The following is a 20,232-nucleotide window of genomic DNA, read 5'->3' as shown; positions in this document are numbered from 1 at the left end:
TTATATTCCCTATGCTTTACATCCCTGAGACTTTTTAGAATCATGTTGTTGTTGACTCTCAATCTTATTTCATATTAGTTTCAGGTGCATAGCATTCTTTGCAATGGCTGTAGAGCAGAGACATACCTCTTTTTAGCTAGGCTATTAGTTATCTTGTGTTTTAGTATGTTTTCCTGTAATACTTCTGTAAACTCGGAACTTATTGGCAATATATGCTGGAAAAGTATATAAGATGTGTGTAGTACTTTTCAGAGTACGTTGGAATATACTGACTGTATAATGGAAATAACGGTGATATCTCATAATGTTATTTGGATAAATAAATAAGATAGTGCATAGCACATAGAAAACTGCCCATAATGTGAATTGTTAATTATTATTACTGATACATTATTACTGTGCTGTATGGGAAGTATCATCATCGTCTTGTATATATTTTAGATGAGGAAACTAACTGGGAGAACTGTTATAATGGCTCAAGGACGTCAACCTGGGAACCTCAGCTCATTTGAGGTTCCGTATTTTTGGCACTGCTCTTTCCTGAGGGACCTGTCCTTTCTGATAATATTGCAGTGTTGTATCTGTTAACCGGCTCCATCAAAAACTATTTTCTGAAAATTAGCCCTTGATATAACGGATTGAACAAAGATTAAAAATAAAAAAATAAAAATAAAATAATTAAATTCCTATTCCCCAATTCTTCAGAGTCCTGCAAGGAATTGCTTGATTTCTGGGTGATTATTCGGTTGGAACCATTAATAAAGTTAAGCTTCCTGAATAAATGTCGTAGGATAAGCAAAGATTCCAGCACAGGGTAGGAGAGGGCTTAACTGCTTCTGGATTTTGCAACGTGGCTTTGCAGTTGCTCTGGAGGCGCTAGGAGGATAGAGAAACGCCTAAAGCCTGAAGGACTACATTTCCCAGAAGTCCGCGCGGTGCGTGTCACGTGACCGCCGGCTGGCGCGCGTCGGGTCGTTTGGTTCCCAGCTGCGTTCTCTGCCTCCTCCCTCTCCTTTCCCCGCCTCCGGGCCTCCGCATCGACGCGGCCGGGGCCGGAGACCAGCCGGAGCCGCAGCCGAGCCGGAGCCGCAGAGACACGGAAACATGGAGGCCTGAGCCGGCGTGCGCCATCCCGGTTGCAGCAGCGATCACGGTTTGTCCTGTTCCCCTTCTGCCGCCCGCTCGTCTGTCGGTGAGTTGGAAACGGATCTCCCGGCCGGCTGAGACAGGTGGGCTGCGAGATCCGCCGGACCCCCAGCTCCTTGTCAGAGCCGGTTAGGGGACACCCTCCCTTCCCTACCCCGATCAGCGCCGGGAACTGAGGGGTAGCGCCAGGAACTGAGGGGTAGCGCCACCGAGGAGGCGGAGAAGGGTCCCTTTCTGCCATTGGGGGACGGAACCACCCTGGAAGGGCTGTGCCTGAGCCGCGAGCTGCCACCGACCCTCCCCCGCCTCCAGGGTTCAGGAGCACTTAGAGCCGAGAAGTGAGGGGGTGTGTTAATCACCAGAGTGAGAAGGACCAGAGTGAGGAGGACCTCTGTCCGAGTCTAGTGTTGGGAGTTGGGATACCGAAGAGCAAGTCGAAGGCTTTGGGAGACAAGGCGATGTTGATCTGACAAATGGGTGTGTGATGGGCAGGGTGAGCAATAGTGTTTTTGTGTGTGTGTGGTTTTTTGGGTTTTTTTTGACATGTACATTTTTTATTGTGATGTAATTCACATACCATAAAATTCACCTTTAAAAGTACAATTAAAGTACAACTCAGTGTTTTTTGGCATGTTCACAGTGTTGTGAAACTATCTAATTTCACATTTTTATCACCCCAAAAGAAACCCGTATCCTATACGGTAGCAGTCGCTACTCTTTCTCCCCTTCCTCTACCCCTGGCAATTAGCAATTGCGTTTTAACTGAAGCGTGAAGGAGGGTGGGAAATTAGCCCAGGTGTTTTTGAACTGGGGGACAGTAGTCTGGCTTGAGGGTAATGGGGTAATAAAGCTGATAGGATGAACATACTGGAAAAGGGTAGAAAGGTGATGGTATGAATGTAATAGTGCCAGCAAAGGGCTACATAGGATAGACTGACTCTATCCTATGGGATCCTTGAAAGGGGAGTTGGCGTGGGATCCTTGAAAGGGGAGAATAGAGGGTGGAGGGAGAGGTGTGTAGAGAGGTGCTTTGCTGAAAGATACGGAAACCTGGGGGGTGGAGGTGGTCCGGAGTGTAACCTCACAGAGGCACCAGGCTGTTCGGCTGATGAGTTGAGGACTCGAGAGGAACTGGAGGTGAACGGGAAGAGAATCTTAGGAATAAGTGAATGTTTGCTGCTGAGCATGAAATTTATGACTCTAGATTTCTAGAATGATTATTCTCCTTTGTAGTTTTTATCTTATGTAATCCTCTCGGCAACTCAGAGATAGAAGGGCAAGTATAAATATTTCTATTCTGCCGATGAAGAACCAGTCTTTTAGTGGTTAGGTGACTTGCTGAAACTCACAAGGTTAGTAAATAGGGCAGAATGAGGTGGGGATTAAAGAAGAATAATTGATGAAACTGTCAGTTGATGGTGGATTAAGTGGCAGGGAATTGAGGTGGGGCAATGTTACAGGAAGGAGATTCAACTATTAAATATATTAAGAGTCTATATTATTATAATAGACAGGTCAGAGGCTTTGTTTTTGTACCCTTGAAGTATAGAAAAGTTCAAACAGTGGAATAATGTACCATTACTCAGCTCCAACAATTAGTAACTCAGGCTAATTTATAATTTAGCTTTATCTATTCCTCTATCCATTCATATCCCTGCTCCCAGTTATTTTAAAGCAGACCATAGGCATACCATTTCATTTGTAAATATTTGAGTGTACTGTATATCTGTAGAAGATTGAGTCACTCTCTTTTTAATAGATCCACAATACCATTATCACACCTAAAAATTAATAGGAAGGTCTTAATATCATCAATATCTAGGACTTATTTTTAAAAATGTGGTATCCATTTGATACAAGGGGAATAAGCAATACAAACACTTTGATGTTTGACTGAAAAATATAGTGTAATTGTTTCCTGGTTTTTCCAGTCGATCCTGCTCTCCTGTTTTCTTGGTTAATATGGTTCATCCTTCTACAAAAGACTGAAGAATTAATACTTTGGCTGGCTTCCCCCCACCCCTCCGCTGCGAGCCATTGTTTCTCAGTCTAGTTGTGTAGGACACAGCTCCCTGGCCCATGCTGGTGTTACGAGCCTTGCGCTCCCTCCCCACGCTGATGCAGTCGGCAACCTTGGGGTTTCCAGGAGCACGGTGCTCTAAACACCTGAGCCACCAGGCTGGCCCTGGCTGGCTTTTTGTTTCTTTTTCTTTTTTTTTTTTTTAAAGATTTTATTGGGGAACGAACAGGACTTTTTTGGGGAACAATGTGTACTTCCAGGACTATTTTTCCAAGTCAAGTTGTTGTCCTTTCAATCTTAGTTGTGGAGGGTGCCATTCAGCTTCAAGTTGTTGTCCTTTCAGTGTTAGTTGTGGAGGGCGCAACTCAGCTCCAGATCCAGTAGCCGTTGCTAGTTGCAGGGGACACAGCCCACCATCCCTTGCGGGAGTCGGAAATGACAACCTTGTGGTTGAGAGGACGCACTCCAACCAACTGAGCCATCCGGGAGGCAGCTCAGCTCAAGGTGCCGTGTTCAATTGTAGTTGCAGGGGGCGGAGCCCACCATCCCTTGCGGGACTGGAGGAATTGAACTGGCAACCTTGTGGTTGAGAGCCTCCTGGCCCATGTGGGAATCGAACCGGCAGCCTTCGGTGTCAGGAGCATGGAGGTCTAACCGCCTGAGCCACCGGGCCGGCCCCCCTGGCTGGCTTTTTAATGGATTGAGTTTTGTGAGGGTAGAGTAACAGAAGTTAAATATACCACCACATGCACAAATGACTATTATGTCTCATAATGCTCTAAATGCTTGGGCATTTTGACTATACTTTTCTCCTCTAGATAATTTCACATATGCGTATTGTTAGTTGTTTAATGTGTGTATATGTTTTCTACGACTGCTGTAACAGTTATTGCAAATTTAATGGTTTAAAACAACACAGATTTATTATTTTCAAATTCTATATGTTAGAAGTTGAAATGGTTCTCACTGGGCTAAAATCAGTGTGTCAGCAAGGCTGTGTTCCTTTTTGGAGGTTTCTAGGGGAGAACCTGTTCTTTTGCCTCTTCTAGCTTCTAGAGGCTGCCACATTTCGTGGCTTGTGTCCCCCTTCCTCCATCTTCAAAGCCAGCAGCTTTGCATCTCTGACCATTCTTCTGTAGTCAATCACTGACCACAGCTGGGAAAGGTTCTCCACTTTTAAGGACCTGAGTGATTAGTTCAGGTCTTCCTGAACTAATTCAGGATAATTTCCCGCATCCTAAGGTCCTTAATTTAATTGCACCTGCAAAGATCCTTTTACCACGTAAGGTAACAGAATCCCAGGTTCCATGGATTAGGATGTGGACATCTTTAGGGGCTCTTATTCTGCCAACCATAGTGCGTTTTGGGATATTTTGCTGATACCATGTTTCCCCGAAAATAAGACCTAGTCGGACCATCAGCTCTAATGTATCTTTTGGAGCAAAAATTAATATATGACCCGGCATTATATTATATTATATTGTATTATTGTATTGTATTATTGTAGTGTAGTGTTGTGTTGTATTATATTATATTATATTATATTATATTATATTATATTATATTATATTATGCCGGGTCTTATAGTAAAATAAGACCAGGTCGTAAATTAATTTTTGCTCCAAAAGACGTGTTAGAGCTGATGGTCCGGCTAGGTCTTATTTTCGGGGAAACACGTTATTCTCCTCCATCCTGCTGCTATATTACCTATTAAGAAAAGAGGTGATTTCCTTTGCTGCTACAAATGCAGTGTGTCATCTTTCACTTTGTAGATAAATGGAAATGGTTAGTACTAGAGAGAATTGTTCCATTTTCCTTTTTAGTGACTGTAAACATATGAAAAATACCTGTGACACTTGTAGTGTAGGCTTTGGTAAAATGAGACTTTTAAAAGTGATTAAGTATAAAAGCAGTGTAACAGCATGTGATTTTTTTGTATGTGTGTTTTGGTCTCTTTTTCATGTTCATGTTTTTACAATATTGTATAGTTGTTATCAGAATGTATATAAGCTCAACTGCTACTTGAAGTCACAGGACATTCTGAGGCTGTGATGATTCCTGTGCTCAGAGTGAGAGAGCAGGGGCTTTCTGTCCCAGTGGGGAACAGAGGCATCCCCAATTCAAGAGGAAGACTCTTAACTTTCAGGAAGATGAGCTATTGTAATACTTGGGCTTGAAGCCCCTTCTAGAGTTTTCCTTCTGTGATCCAGGTGGGCATGGTTGACTGCTGTGGGCCTGAAAACCACAGGGGCAAGATGGCTGTTACTGCTCTTCTTTTCCTAGGACCAGGAGAAGACTGAATCTTAGAGGTGGATTTCCAGATGTCCTCTAGTTTGATATATAGCCTGCTTCCTGAGGGGACTCTACTTTCCAACTTAGCTCTCTAGGTGTTGATTGTCTCAGGGTGTGAAGGTCCTGCCTCTCTGGTGGTGGTGTGTTTTATTATCACTTACCAGTAAGTGTAGTGGGAATTGTTCAGCTTAAAGGCAGGAGCAGATATTTATTTTTTTCTCTAATAAGGCTCTTAGCTGAGCTTAATGCTCTGAACTGCTACTTATAAACCGTTTGTAAACAGTTTGTAAGTTATCCTCATGTTACTTATTTTTAGACCAAAAAACCCGAACTAGAAGGGTTGAGAACACCTTTACAAATAGGTTGTATTTACGAAAAGATTTTGTTTTAGTTTTCATTTCTTTGAGGAAGTTTGGTTAGCAGTTTTTAATGTCTTCTCTAATTCTTATCACATTATTTAGAAATGTACACAGCAGACGGGTGGGATGTGTGTGTGGGCAGATGGGTGGAGGTGGTCAAAAGGTACAAACCCCCAGTTATAAAACAAATACGTCCTGGGAATGTGATGTCCAGCGTGGCTACCAGAGTTAACAATACTGGATTGCATATTTGAAAGCTGCTAAGAGTAGATCTTAAAAGTTCTCATCACAAGAAAAAAATGTTAACTGTGTGTGGATGGATGTTAACTAGACTTACTTATTTTGGTGATCATTTCACACTGTATACATATAGTGAAATATGTTGTCCACCTGAAACTAATATATGTCAATTATATCTCAATTAAAAAATGCAGACACCAGAAGGGCTGTAACTCTCCATCCAATAAGGACATTGGAAGAATTAAAAAAAAAAATCTTGTGTGTCATACAACTGATGATAATTTTTTAGATTGAGTCAGTCAGTGAATCTTGACAATTCTTCCTTCAGAATATCTCTTGCAACCCTCTACCTTTCTCTCAGAATAGTTTCAAAGCCTCCTGTATCAGTTAGGATAAGGTTTGCCTGTGAGTAACAGAGACCTGAAAAATAATTGCTTAAACATGTTTGGTTCTCATGTGAAAGAAGACTGGAGGTAGACAGTTCAGAGTGGTCTGGTGGCTCCATTGTCATTAGGGACCCAGCCTCTTTCCAGTTCCTTACTCTGTCATCCCTAGCTTGTTGCCCTTGATTTCTGGGTCCAGGATGGCTGCTGGCATTCTAGCTAATATCCAAGCAGCAGGATGGAGGAATGGACAAAGAAGTGTCTGTACACTCTTAAGGAAGTTCAGTATTAACCAGAACTTAGTCATATGACCTTATTGGCTGCAGGAGAGATTGGAAAACGTATCTTTTAGCTGGACAGGAATGTGCTCAGTCCAAATTGGAGTTATTACTATGAGAGCTGGAGAACTGGAGATTGGGGTAGGCTATTGATGTTTCTACCATACTTCATAATTAGTTTCTCTGTCTGTGGACTCCAGACTAACCTACGCACTTTCCCAAAACTCTAGGTCTGAACCCTAGTTTTGTCACTTAGGTGCCTTGGTATGTTACACAACCTTTTTGAACTTTAGTTTTCTCATCTGTGAAGTAGAGCAAATATTTACTTTTATATGCTTGTTAGAATGAAATGAAAATACTTTTTATGTATCTGGCAACATATACTCTTTAAATACTAGGTGTTTTTCCTTCTCCCTCAGGTTTCTGGACTTGGCTATCTGAATGGGTGGTGCAAAAGGAGAAACTGGACATGGGTGGGGGGAGGATATAAAGTTTGTATTGGGCCTGTGGACACCCAAGGGCTGATGTATGGCCGGCCATCAGATAAAAGGTCTGGCACTCAACACAGTTCTGGCATGAACATGGATATTTTGAAATCATCAGTGTTCACTATTTACAAGACTTGGGTATGTATGCGACTTTACAGTTACAATGGACAAAATGTGCCTTTAGTAAGTCTCCACATAACGCATGAAGCAGGAGCTTGCTTTCCTTTCTAGCCTTCTTTGCTTCCACTGGGATTCCCTCCCTATTCCAGCCCTGTTGAACTTCTTTCAGTTCCTTGGATGGGCTCTGCCTATTTTTGTGTTAACCCTAAGTCTTCACCCATGCTATTCTCTTTGCTTTGAAAATCTTCTGAGTCCCACACCCAACCAGGCCAATCCTTGTTGCCCTTCAGGTCTTAGCTTTTTTTCTTTTTTCTTTTTTTAAAGGAAATCTCTCTCTCTCTCTCTCTCTCTCTCTCTCTCTTTTATTTTTTATTTAAGTGTGTTTTTCCAGGACCCATCAGCTCCAAGTCAAGTAGTTGTTTCAGTTTAGTTGTGGAGGGCGCAGCTCACAGTGGCCCATGTGGGGATCGAACCGGCAACCTTGTTGTTAAGAGCACCGCGCTCTAACCAACTGAGCTAACCGGCCGCCCCAGGTCTTAGCTTTTATGCCATGACCTCTGGGAAGCTTTCACTGAGTCTTGAATGGTTGCCCTATTATAACTTCATGTTGACTTATCTGTATCTCTTACTTGACTATAAATAAATTCCATCCTCGCAGTTTTAACCTGGGCACATAGTGGGCACTCAGGAAATACTGACAGACTCCTTGCGCTTACATAACCATAATGTGATATGTCTTCAGTATTGTTAGTTTGTTTTTCATCCCTGCACTTCTTTAGTATTTGCACATCGAGTTGTTTATATGAATCAATGGCTGTGAAATAGTAAAGCACAGTCTCTCGAATTTATTTAAAAGTTATTTTTTCTGCTTCTAGTAATACTTGCATATTGAGATAATGCTAGCAGACGTATTGTAAAAAAATCAGCAGTACCCATCCATTTTAGTGTGGTCCTCAGAGGCAACTGCTTTTAACGGTTTATAATTATGTCTAAATGGCTATTTTGTGATTTATTATTTTAGATAATACCTGTGGCCTCCTCCTTATGGTAGAGGAGGTCCTTTTCCTCCTCCCTCCCCTCCCCCTCTCCCAGCCTTTCAGTGCAGATACCGATGAAATCTTGCTTAATTTAGTGTGCAGCCTTTCCATTATTATGACTACATACGAGTAAATATTGCTCACTGCTGGGCTGAGTAGTTTCCCTTGTTTCCCTGCCCCCCACTACTATTTGCTTATTTTTTCATGAACACATTACTAATTTTTACCAAATACTTGGAAAGACCTGTGGGGATTGGGTCCCAGGAAACTGATGCAAGATGTTACTGTGGCTACTGCCGTTGCTGTGAGCAATGAATTGTCTCTGTCCCCAGAGGCTTCATGTTTTAGCATGCACGTAAGGTAAATCTTCATGGTTCCCGACTTGACAGTGTAACACCCCTCTGTGTTCTTTTTAAAGAATTAAATCTTTTTTTTTTTTAATTTTTATAAATTTTATTGGGGAACAGTGTGTTTCTCCAGGGCCCATCTGCTCCAAGTCATTGTCCTTCAATCTAGTTGTGGAGGGCGCAGCTCACTGGTCCATGTGGGAATCGAACTGGCAACCCTGTTGTTCAGAGCTCATGCTCTAACCAACTGAGCCATCTGGCCACCCCGACACCCCTCTGCTTTTTTGTTTGTGCTTTCTTTTTGGGACTCCTGTTTGGACCTTCTAAATGGGTCTTCAAATTTTCCATCTCCTGTTTCCCATCTGTTTGTCGTTTTGTTCTTTATTATGGGATTTCCTTGACTTTCTTTGTGTTGAAATTTTTATCCTATTTTTAATTTCAAGTGCTCTTTCTTGTTCTTTGATTATTTCCTTTTTTATGACATCTTGTTCTTAGTTCGTGGAAGCAAAGTGGTATAGTGGTTGAAGAGCATGGTTTCTGTACCCAGCCCTCCTAGATCTGAAACCTGGTGTGTCACTTCCTAGCTCTATAACCTCGGGCAAGTTACTTAACCTTTCTTTGCCTCAGTTTATTCTTCTAGGCCAAGAGTCAGCAGACATTTTGTGTAAAGGGCCAGATTGTAAATATTTTAGGTGTGTGGGCCCACTGGCAAAATGAAGGTTGTTATGTTGGAACTTACATAATGAGAGAAAAAATTAACGAGTTTTTTATTGATGAAACTCAAAATGCTAATAGTTGAGAACTTTTTTTTTTGTAATAAAGGTTTGCTGATGAGAAGATTGAAATACTTATTTTGACTGGGGGGATAACATTTTACTTAATTGGGATTTAAAGTTAGCGTTCCCTATTATCTAGATTGATTACACATGTTCATATTTAATGCTGATTTGTAATGAGCTTTTGTGTATTCATCTTTGAAAATATCTTCTTACACAGATAGGTACTGTTAAATACTGATGTCAGTTCGTGAACATGAGGTTTTAGTAGAGCATATTTATTGCTTGGAAGGAATCTTTAGAATTGTGTTAGATTATTTTTCTTGATATTTACCTTTTAACAATTATTCCATTGCAGAATAATCACTTCCAGCTGAGGGGTAGGTGGATGTTCCTAGGTGGATGTTCCTTGTTGCACAGTTAAATGGTTTTGGGTTGTTTTTTTTAAAGATCTTTTTTTTTTTTTTAATTGGGGAAGGAGAATAGGACTTTATTGGGGAACTGTGTGTACTTCCAGGACCCTTTCCAAGCCAAGTTGTTGTCCCTTCAATCCTGGTTGTGCAGGGCGCAGCTCAGCTCCAGGTCCAGTTGCCATCGCTAGTTGCAGGGGGCACAGCCCACCACCCCTTGCAGGAGTCGAGGAATTGAACCGGCAACCTTGTTGTTGAGAGCCCACTGGCCCATGTGGGAATTGAACCGGCAGCCTTTGGCATTAGGAGCACAGAGCTCCAACCGCCTGAGCCACTGGGCCGGTGCAGTTAAATGGTTTTTGAAATGTGCAAAGTACTTTTGTACTTGCATTGAGGTCTCAAAAATGTTGCTGGAACTGTATTTTGATTTTGGAAAACATACCTACTGCATGCTTGTGTGGGACTAGAGATCTTGCATCTTAGTTTCGACAACATAGGAAATGTATAAAGCAGCTTGACGTTACTTGTGATTCAAACAATGTCAGTTGTCCTCAGAATGACAAAGAAAACCTCAGTATAGTTTTGCATGTGAGTACCGTTGCTTTCTAATTTAAGGTTGAATTCATTGAGAAATTCTACTATAAATATGCAGCAAAAACAAATTTCCAAAGCCGTGCAATGTTCAATAATGTTGTTGAGGGGGATTATTCTTGTTCAGAAAAATATGAGTCTCAACTCTGAGCTAAAAATTTCAATAAAACTATATAGCACTGTTAAGCCATTATATTGTTGTGTAGTAGGACATATCAGGATATTCAGCTTCTATTTCTAAGAAAAATTTCATGGAATTGATGACGATTAAGTTCATGAGAACAAATGATGTTAACCATTGTAACTGGTTCAAGAACATAGCTTCAAAAATTTTATGCAAAGCACCCGCTGATTAATAATACACTGAACAGTGAATAGGCTTTAAACACCTTGCATTTTCACGAGGTTTGTACATTTGTCCAGCTAAGATTTTTTCTGCTCCTCACGTATTTTCTGCTCATCAGTTGTTATATACATCTTAGCAGATTCCACTTCAGATTGTACTGAATTGGTATTTTCTCAACTTTTTGGGGAAACACGTATGGCTGTAATTGTTCCATACAGACTGTTCTTCAAGCAACTATTTTCACTAACAGATAAGTATTAAAGATGTTTATTTTCTCTGAACACATTTCTTTGGCTGCTGTAATGAAACACAATTTAACTAATGATGGCAAATGACTTTCCTTATTGGTTAACAAATGAGCCATTGGGGAACTTACTTTGATTACAGCTTTGTTTTTGTTTTTTTTATTTTGGGAAGACATTCTGCTGTGATGAAATGCCTTGTTTTAAGTTTTCTGTTTTTCCTGATCGTTTCACTCATGAATTGGGAGTGAGTGTAGTGAGGTAGGGCATGTCAAACTATTGTGATTAGTTGGCAATGCCTTCCTATATTGTATTTTTCTGGCACAGCTGTGATGCTCTTGCATAATAAACATAATGCTTTGACATCTTATTAGATTAAAAATAAGCTGCACTTTGTTGTGACTTAAAAGTGTGTTATTAGCGTGTACTTTCTTGTTTTCTTGTTTTGACATGATTGATCTCTACCAGTAATAAAAAAGTTGTGTCGCAATGTGGCAATACACATAACACTTGAAATTCTTTCATTGTCACATATGTCTTTGAGATTTGTAGTGCGTTGAATAGCAGTATAAATGGATGAGAACACCACATATGGTCTCAGTTTCAACGACTCCACTCTGCTGTTGTATCATGAAAACAGCTATAGGCAATATGTAAACAAATGAGTGTGGCTTTATCCTAATAAAACTTTACTTATGGACACTGAAATATTAATTTCATATGAGTATAATTTCCATGTGTAACAAAATATTCTTTTTTTTTCCCAACCATTTAAGAAAATGAAAAATGATTCTTCAGGCAGCAGGCTGGATTTGGCCTTTGGACCATAATTTGCTAACCTATGATCTGGGCAGTGAGAATAAAAGTACTACCTCATAGGTTGTGGTGAGGATTAAATGAGTCCTTACTGTATGTGTAAAGCACTTAGAATAGTGCCTGAGGGCATAGTAGTTGCTTCATAAATGTTTATACTTACTGTTTTTATTATCCCCCTGAGGATATTAATTTCAGTTTTTAATTTTTTCTTCTCTCAGATGCATTTGTTTTCTGATTCCTTTCTTTCGTTTCTTTATTTCATGTTGGAGGTTATCCAAACACATCTAATCATTTTTGGTTGTCTATTCTTACTTAAAATTGAGACTCTCAAAATTGATTAGAAGCTCTCTGTGTTGAGTGGTGGGATTTTGTTGAGTGGTGGGCCTTGCTGTAGGTGGCTAGCCAGCTTTTTAAATGGGGGTAATCCCAACTGTCTGTATTTTTCCCCTGGGTCCCCCTTCAGTTCCTCTTGAGATGAATCCTCCAATCTCCTGCCTTGGAGACTGGGAAACCCACGTCCAATATGTAACTGGAGGAAGCACATTTTAACTTCATTCTTCTGTTTTCATCTTCCGCCTCATTACGCTTCCCGGCCTTGGCTTCAGAGACCAGTCTGTCCAGTCAGATTTCTAGGGAGCACATACATGATTTCCCACTTGGGGGTGGGCAGAGGGAGACCCACAGATGTTAGGGCTACACCTTGCCCCATCTTCCGTGGTGTTTCCTCCAGCTCTTTTGCCTGCCCAGGGTTCCATGGGGTGGATTGACTTGCTTCTTGTTAGTGTCCCCTTTGGCAGGAGGTCATGTTGGGGTGTCCTCAGCTCTGCCAGTTTAGTTACTACCTCTCTGTTACCTTTCTATCTTCCACCCCTTTGATTTTATATTTGTGGGCTTATATCTTTTTATTTTCATTAGTCTCATTTCACTGGAGTGGAATACACAACTGTACTTAATATAGCACTTGGAACATAGTAACCTTTTAGAGAATGTTCCATTACTTGGACTAATGGCACCTTTGGTGTTTAACATGGCCTTTGGCTAGTGACCATTGCCCAGTATTTCTGTGCTCTCCTGTTTCAGCTATGAGGTTTCACATTAAAGTCTCTTGATTACAAATAGTGTGTGTGTGTGTATGTGTGTGTGTGTGTGTGTGTGTGTGTGTGGTCAGGAAGCAGGTGATTTAGGAATATAGCTTATGATTTATGGATTCTCACCTAAGTTGGGACAGAGTGCACTAGGGTATCGTTTGCATATTCTGAGGGTGTTAGGACAGAATTTGGTTATCATGGATTTTCAGATTCCCGTAATATTTACTTTCCATCTAAGGCACATTAAATCAGGAGACAGTGAATTAGTACACATAAAAGAGGAGATTTAATTTTGTGTATACATCAACTATTTCACAAAATACAAAATATTGGGCATATCATTTCATGTTCACAGTATTATTTTCATCCATGATGGTAAAATTGACTTGGGGAAATAACTAATCTGAAAAGGTAAATAGCAGTGCAAGAGTCAGAGAGCAAAAAAGGTATTATTAGAAAGGTAATGCGTGCTCTAAGACTACAGACAAAAAAGAGAGATCACTCTATGCTTAGTCAATGTGCTGTGGGGCAGATGTGGGAGAAGGCAGCCAGCCCAGTGAGAATGGCAGGAGCAGAGGTGTGGATGAGCAGTCAGATGGTGAGAAGATAGCTTGCTTCTACTTCCCTAGGGTACTTATTTGCAAATTGAGGTTCACAGACTAATCAAAATCACTGACTAGTTTTTAGAAAATGCAGATGTCTGGGCTCTACCCTCACAGTCTGAATTTTTGGGGCCCAGGAATTTGTAGTTTTAACCACTTGCCGCTCAGGTGTTTTTTAATGTACACTTAAGTTTGAGAACTACCGGTTTGGAGTTTAGTTGGAAAGTGACCTTTCAGACTGTGAAGGGTCTTGAGTGTCAGTATTCTGTTTTTTAGGTAATGAAGAATCATTGAATGTTTTTGAGCTGGTGAGTGAAATAATGGAAGTGGTAAATCTACTAAGATTAAAAATAAACTATATTTGACCTTTCGTTTAGCTAAGCATATACTCTGTGCCGAGTCCTTTACAGAGTGCTTTGCATAGATCTTCTTGCTTCATACTCAGAAAATCTTGAGTTGTAAGTTTTCCCTGTTATGCAGTGGGGTTTTGCAAGTGGTAAAATAGAAGTACCGACTGACTCTATATAGACCTAGCAGGGTCTATCTGATTAGGCTAGAACCTTTGGTCTTAATTGCAATGATGGGCTGAATTTCCTGTTTTCTTTTTAAGGACTAATACCGTAGCGGAGTGCGCAAAGGGAGTCAAAGCGGAGAGATTGGAAGCAAAGAAACCCATACTGTTGCACTAAGTCATGTTAGATAGAAGCCTGGTCTAGCAGGGAGGCAGCGGGAATCTAAAGGAAAACATAGATTTAAAAGATGTTATGTCGAATTGCGGATGTTGTAGAAGAACCCAAAGGACTTGTTGATGTCATTGGAGAGTCTCCCTAGTAGACTGGTAAAGACCAGAGACTCTGGAATTAGATTGCCTAGGTTCAGATCCGGGGTTTGTCACTTACTGTCTCTGGGATCTTAGAAAAGTTCCTTAACCTGTCTGTGCCATAGTTTCCTCATCTGTAAAATGAGTATTGTGACTGCCTCTTAGAGTTGTTAATGTGGATTAAATGAATCAGTTATTGTAAATCACTTAGACCAGTTTCTGGCGTATAGATCACATAAGTAAATTGACTAAGTACCATTGCATATACCATTCCCTCTGCCTCAGGTGCTCCTATATACGAGTATTTCCATAGCTTCCTGTATATAAATAGTTCCTTTGTGATAGGTACTTACTATATTAGTGTTAAATAGGCTTTGAGTTCATTAATGGCAGGGGCGTGGTCTTACTCGTTTTTTTTTTGCATTTTCAGTGCCCAGCATAACACCTAGCATTTATAGTTAGTGTGTAATAGGTATTTATGGAATGAATGGTTGATTATGTGAGCGAGATAACTTGAGCCAAGTATGTTGATAACACTGATAGAAAATAGTGCACTACTTTTGGAGGGGTTGCTTATTTGGGGGGACAAATGTAAAACGTCTTTTAAAATTTATGATGATAGCCAGACATCAAATTGAAAAGTCTATTAAGTAAAGATTTGTGCTTTCATTTTTACTGAGAAGTCAGGACACAACATTAGTTCTGGAGTCACTCAGAGCACAAGACCCTTCGTGAAGGACAGCAGGTAAAAAGAGAACATCCATTTAGTTAACAAAATTTTTTTGCTTTAAATTTTTGCTGAAGAATAATCTACATTAGGAGAGATGTCATATATACTACAGAAAAATAATTGTATTGAGGTAGTTTTTCCATAATGGGAGCTTTAGGGGACTAGTGGGAGGTTGAGAGGGAAAACTGGTTTTGGGAGGGAGGATGAAATCAGTTTTATACATGTTAAGATCGAGTTCTTGATTATGTTGCATTACAGGTAGGTCTTTTGAAAGGTTTACTGCTGAAATTATCAGCGATAGCATACGTCTCATTTCTAGTACAGGCTTATGGGAGGTACATTGTTATCCACAAAATTACTGCTTAATTAATACAATCATCACACAATATATATATGTATATATCCATAATAAAATATATATTATCCTTGAGTTAAAGTCTTAAATACTTTAGGGATATAGCTAGAACTGGCATTCTGGTCAGAGCTTGGGTCTAGGAGAGATTTGAAAGTAATACCATGGAATTCACTAGTGAAACTAGGGGATAGGCTCAGATATTGACAAAAGAGAGAAAGAAGAGCTGAAAGCCAAGGAAGTCTTCTGAGGCACAGTGAGAGGGAAAAGTAATAGGACTCTTAGGAAGTGAGGTGATTAGGTAGTGGGTTCTGCAAGTTCCATTTTATTCTAGTTTTCATTGGTAAGAGTCTTGGGAGTTCCCTATCCGTGGGGTCCAGGTCGTGTGTGTTTGGAATGTTTGATATGACTCATTGCAGAAGAGATGTCATGGGTCTCAGTTTTCTACTCGGCTTTCTCTGAGCATGGGGAGCAGGTAGAACTTTCTGGCCAGAGTACCTCAGTGGCTAGTTTTCACTTGGCTGAACTTGTTCCTCTTGGGCATGTGAGCTGCCTTGGGCACTGCCTTCAGTCTCTTCTCAGCAGATAGTACCCTGTTGTTGCTGCCAGTGGAGTGAGGGTTGCCCATTCTAAGATCTACAAGTATCGATTCGGAGTTTTGTGTTTGCGTTGGCTAAGACACATGTTAGCCCCATTTTTCTCCTTGTAACTTTGTATCTGATGTCTAATATATTTAAAAATAGAAGTGTGATGTCCTTTAGTGAGTTTACAGTTTTTTACATTTAGGTCAAGGGTGGGAAAAATATGATGACCATTTTGAACAAGTTTGAAATTTCTTTTCATTCTTTATAGGTTGTCGTGTGGAAATGAAGGTTTAAGGACAAGTATTCTACCAGGTTAGAAGATGGGATCAAACAGCAGCAGAATCAGTGATCTCCCTAAAAATGAATACTTAAAGAAGTTATCGGGTACAGAATCTGTCTCCGAGAATGACCCATTCTGGAATCAGCTTCTCTCGTTTTCTTTTCCTGCACCAACCAGCAGGTAAGCGATCACTTGGAAAGTCATATATAAAGGATCATGTAAACTTGTGTGGTATGCTCATTTAAAAAAAAGTATTTTTTAATGTTCCATCCATCTATCTTTCCACTTATCCATCTGTCTGTCTGTTTATCATACATGTATCAATAGAAAATCCAAAAGGTATGAAAAGTAGGAAATAAGTTTTTCTCTTTTCTCCCGCTCAGCCACCTCCCTTCCCCAAAGATGATTTCTGGTAGCAGTTTCTTTTGATCCTTCTAGAGAGAGTACAAGGTTACGGAAGCATATAAATCTCATACAGTTCTGCAAAATTATTGAAACATAGTGGTAACAAAATACTCATACCTTGCTTTTTCTTTTTTGTTTGCTAGCTTCTGCTTTTTTTTCACAGTTAAGAAAAATGTATCTTGTATATATAAGCATATACACAGTTGCCTTATTTTAAATGGCTGCAGAGTACACATAGAATATATTTAATCAGTTTTCTATTGGTAGACATTTATATTGTTTCCAATCTTTTGTTATAATAGATAATGTTGCATCCATCACTTCTCATTCATACAAGTATATCTCTAAGTTAGAAAGCTGAATTGCTGGGTCAAAGTGTATATGCATTTGTAATTTTGGTAGATATTGCCAAATTGTGCTCCATGGAAGTTGTATTAATTTATGCTCCTACCGGCAATATATGAGAAGGTATCTTTTCCCACACCTTTGTCAATTTAATGTATTTTTAGACTCTGACTTTTACCAGTTTGATAGGTAAAAACCAACATCTCACTTTTAATTCTTTATTATGAAAACTGACAGACATTTAATAATATAGAGTGACTAGAATATTGAATTCCCATATATACTCAATATCCAGATTGTACAAATTTTTATTTACTTATTTTTAGCAGCTTTACTGTGATAGGCAGAATAGGCCCCCCTGAAGAAGTCGTGTCCTAGTCCCTAGAATCTGAATATGTTACATTGTAGCATGTATCAATACTTTATGCCTTTTCATTTCTGGGTGGTAGTCCATTGTATGACTATACCAGCCTACCCCGTCACTGTTTTTTCCCCCCATGCTGTTAATATTTTGAACAAACTGGATCAGTTTTTCTGTAGAATATTTCACTTTCCAGATTTACCTAATTTTTTCTTATAGCTTGTAATTTGTTTTTGTTTTTTATTTCCTGTACTTTCTGTAAACTGGAAGTCAGATTTAAAGGCTTGATAAAATTTAGGTTAAACACTTTTGGCAAGGTTATTTCATAAGTGATGCTATGTACTTTGTATAAAATTAGGATACAGAAAATGTGTGGTTTTGTATCAGTTATCCTAAAATTGATCAGAGGTTTGAGTGTGTTTTAACATCCAGTGATGATTTTAGTCTGAATCACCTGTTTCATAAGAGATTACAAAATGGTGGTATTTCTAATTTGGTCATTTCTGCATTTATTATCTAGAATTCTTATGTAAAGAAGAGCTTTTCTTCATCAGATAGGTTATATAAAATATAGCTTTTGCTATATGATATTATTAAGTTAGGGTAAACATGTAATTCTTTACCAATTTTCAGTAAAAAAAATAATACAATGGTGACAAATAAGTCTGTACTTCCCCTCTTCCCCTGACCTCAGGGTTGAAAGGGCTGTCTCTCTGTCCTATGAGGATGAATTAAAAACAACAAAGAAAATCTCGCTCTCTTTACTTCTCTCTCTCTCTCTCTCTCTCTCTCTCTCTCTCTCTCTCTCTGTCTCTCTCTCTCTGTGTACACACACACACACACACACACACACACACACACACGTTGTGGTCATTATGGTTTCAGTTTGCCTTTCTTTAATGATCAAGATTATGTTTATTTTTATTATGTGTCTAAGAATTAAAGATTATTGGCTTTTCCTTTTTGTGACTTGTCTGTTCATATATTTTGGCAATAAATTTTAATTTCTAACTTTTGGATACAGTTAGATTGGGCCTTAGAAGTTTAACTTAGTTTGCAATTTATATGATAGGGTGGATGAATTGTATATTAATTATGTGAAGTGGCAACTTATTACTGTTTCTGGTATTTTTAGAAAATTAAAGGTGTCTGTGGATTGGTAGGAGAGGTGAAACTAGAGATGAGGTATAACATCAACAAATTTTGGGACCTTTTCCCTAATCCATGAGGAATTGTCATTGAGTACCACTGCTCATATTGTAGTAATAAGACTTAGAGAAAAAAACGCATATAAAAGGAACATCATTTATTAGCCAAATAAATTTTCTTTTCACTTATATAAACTGTCATACAATCTATAGTGCTCTTGTGGAAGACATTAACGAAGACTTAACTAAATGGAGATATGTACCATGTTTAAGGATTAAGAAGACTATCATAAAAATGTCAGTTCTTCCCAAATTTACCAAAGACTGAAGGCAATTCCAATTATAATCCAAATAGCTGTTTTGGGGGTTGGGTAAGGGGATCATGATAAGCTAATTCTAAAATTTTAATGGAAAAGAAAAAAAAGCTAATATATTAATAGCTAATGTACTTTTGAAGAAAGGGTGTGTGTGTGTGTGTGTGTGTGTGTGTGTGTGTACTTGATTTATGCAGATTTGCCACTTCAGAGCATTGGAGGAAGGATGAACTACTTAAGAAATAATGATGGGAATAATTTGTTAGCCATTTTTGTCTATTTCTTCCCATCTAAGTTTGTCATACTTCTGCTGGTGCCTTGCAGTTTGAATTGTTATGGCTTTATAGTTTGTTTTGTTAACTACCTGTCTTTGTCAAGTATCTGTTGCTGTTCTCGTGTTTATTTTTTTTGATGTTATTCTTTTTCTTAATTCACCCTAAATTATAGCAAAAAGTATAAAGGCATCTTAGTATAAAAAGCTATAAAGTGAATAAACTGCACCTTGTAAGTCTGTGCGGGGAATATTCCTAGAGTGAAATTCATAATTTCACTTGTGGCGTTGCATATGCTTTCAGCACCTTTGTCACTTTGTTTGAGACTACCCTGCCCCTCAGTGCTGGTATTTGATGTGTGACCTGTAGAACCTTGCCACTGAACAGGGTTTGAGGTAGCAGGTGCCACCTCATTGACAGAGGTAGGGATGGGATTACCTAGTTCATGAATTATTCTGGACTAAAATTAATCTCTGCAGGGAAGACCCTGAATCCAAAGTTTTCTGAGATTGCTCACTCCTGGAATTCCTTGGATCCATATGTGTTGTCTTCAAGTATAGCCCATTTTTGCAGCCAACAATTGATGTCTGCCAATTTTTTTAGAAACACTAAGGCCTGTAGTACTAATCTAATCCTTTCTTACTGTAAACTATTTTTGGCACCAGAGTAATCAGATTTTATTAGAGCTTTTAGGCATGGTTGCAAAATCTTACTTAGATTCTTCAATAGTTTTTAACTTTTCACTCTATTAAAATTGCTTGTGAAGCAAAGGTCTGAAATAAAATCAAGGTTAATTCAAGAGCGGAGTTTAAGTAATATGCTGTTTATTTTCCTTAATAAAATATTTTAAAACTACTTACATGGCTGATTTTTCTTTTACATGTTTCTAAATCATAGCAGCAAAAACAAAAAACACAACTGTGCTTAGTATTTTTTGGTTCCTAGGAACCCGAGTATCCCTTTATGAGGACATGGTGCGTATAGACACATTCATAACATGTATCATGCTCGTCCCTGAGAATCGCTGGCCCAGACGACTT

General features: G+C 39.2%; 1 protein-coding gene across 3 annotated transcripts in view; it reads left to right on the top strand.

The window, feature by feature from the left end:
* The first annotated feature begins 995 nt into the window (after window positions 1-995).
* The window catches only part of DYM (dymeclin), a 271,365-nt gene continuing 252,128 nt past the window's right edge, over window positions 996-20,232 (top strand). The window contains exons 1-2 of one of the 3 annotated variants that reach the window (XM_033087487.1): window positions 996-1,192; window positions 16,336-16,527. In XM_033087487.1, coding sequence (XP_032943378.1) covers window positions 16,388-16,527 — 140 coding nt within the window. In that variant the 5' untranslated portion in view covers window positions 996-1,192; window positions 16,336-16,387. Of the gene's footprint in view, window positions 1,230-16,335; window positions 16,528-20,232 lie in introns of all 3 variants that reach the window. The other 2 variants (XM_033087488.1, XM_033087489.1) reach the window with 2 other exon arrangements.

This window comes from Rhinolophus ferrumequinum, chromosome 19, assembly GCF_004115265.2.
Source record: "Rhinolophus ferrumequinum isolate MPI-CBG mRhiFer1 chromosome 19, mRhiFer1_v1.p, whole genome shotgun sequence".
Lineage (NCBI taxonomy): Eukaryota > Metazoa > Chordata > Mammalia > Chiroptera > Rhinolophidae > Rhinolophus > Rhinolophus ferrumequinum.
The sequence above is the reverse complement of the archived record's forward strand: the minus strand, read 5'-3'. Positions and strand labels throughout refer to the sequence as shown.